Genomic DNA, 1,316 nt, shown 5'->3' on the forward strand with positions numbered 1-1,316 from the left:
GGAGTACATGGGGTAAGATAGGGATAACAAATTACTAGAAACTATACAATAGTAAATCTCTACTTATACTGATCATCATCAAATTCTTTCATATATCTTTGACCACATCATCAGTCATCAATGAAAAATAAAACCCAGCATATTTAAAATAGCATTAACTATCATGTAGTCTTAGCAATCATGCTCTTTTCCTAACTTAACATCAATGATTTTGTATTTTACTTCTTTTCTATTTTTTTCTCCTATTTTAGTTATCAATATAAAAAGCAATTCTTCCATCAAAACATGAGGCTAAATTCAGCTTTATAAAATAAATTATCAGTTTCTTATTATTTTAGAGGATTTCAGACAAGGTCCATATGTCTTATAGTTAATAATTACCAGGTTTACATAGTTCTGACTGACTAGTCTTGCAAGCTAAATCTGGCCGGGAGTTTCAGAAGTATATGATTTAAACAATGTGACTTAGGATAATTATAATCTAATAAAAAGCAGTTCATATCTGTTTCTGATAAAGAAAGAAAGAAAAAAACTTTTGCTTACCCTTTTTACATTTTTCTTTGCATTTCTTGCATTTAGCTTGTCCTCTTTTATCATACTCAGCACAGAATGGAAATGTTGACATTCTTGCACAGCTTACGATATTATATCCAAATTCAGGGTTTAGTTTCTTAAAGTTGTGATTCTGTACCTTTAGAAGTGTAACTCTAGAAGCATGTGTCTTCCAACCAAACTTTTGATGGTAGCCAGAACTTCCAAGTGATACTTTTCTTGTAATTTGGGTAGAAGAGGTACTAGACCGTACAAAAGCAAGATGTTTTGAAGCTCTGAGCACACTTCTAAACATGCAGCTCTAATCTGTAAGAAATATGATATCTTCAAATGATGGTTCAATAATTCATACAAAAAACTGTTAATATTCCGATATTACTGAAATCCCTACCCATACCCCTTAACAGAGAAAAATAACAATGTTTCCGTTAAACTCTTAAGTGGACTGGGCTTTAAAGCTGCAAGAATTGTAAAATGCTGTATAACAATGAACAAATATTAAATTATGACAAAATATGTATTTTCTGATATATGAGCAAGATTGCCAGTCCCTAGAAATTGTTTGTATCTGAGAAGTTATATAAAATATCAAATCAATATAGAGGCATCTTTGTAAACTTTATGGCATCTCATTTGAAAACACAATACAGTAGTTATCCTGACATTTAGCAAAAGAGAGGAAAGTCACATATATAAGGGAACTAAATAGTACTGAAGAGCACCAACTGGCAACGAATAGTACAAACTGGGGTCCTATTTATTAG

General features: G+C 31.2%; 1 protein-coding gene across 1 annotated transcript in view; it reads right to left on the reverse strand.

Annotated features, from left to right (window-relative positions):
• The window catches only part of LOC119593931 (DNA ligase 3-like), a 22,698-nt gene that overhangs the window by 20,422 nt on the left and 960 nt on the right, over positions 1–1,316 (reverse strand). Inside the window, exon 2 of the mRNA XM_037942949.1 lies at positions 544–858. Coding sequence (XP_037798877.1) covers positions 544–847 — 304 coding nt within the window. The 5' untranslated portion in view covers positions 848–858. The remainder of the gene's footprint in view (positions 1–543; positions 859–1,316) is intronic.

Source organism: Penaeus monodon, chromosome 33 (assembly GCF_015228065.2).
Source record: "Penaeus monodon isolate SGIC_2016 chromosome 33, NSTDA_Pmon_1, whole genome shotgun sequence".
Taxonomy (NCBI): domain Eukaryota; kingdom Metazoa; phylum Arthropoda; class Malacostraca; order Decapoda; family Penaeidae; genus Penaeus; species Penaeus monodon.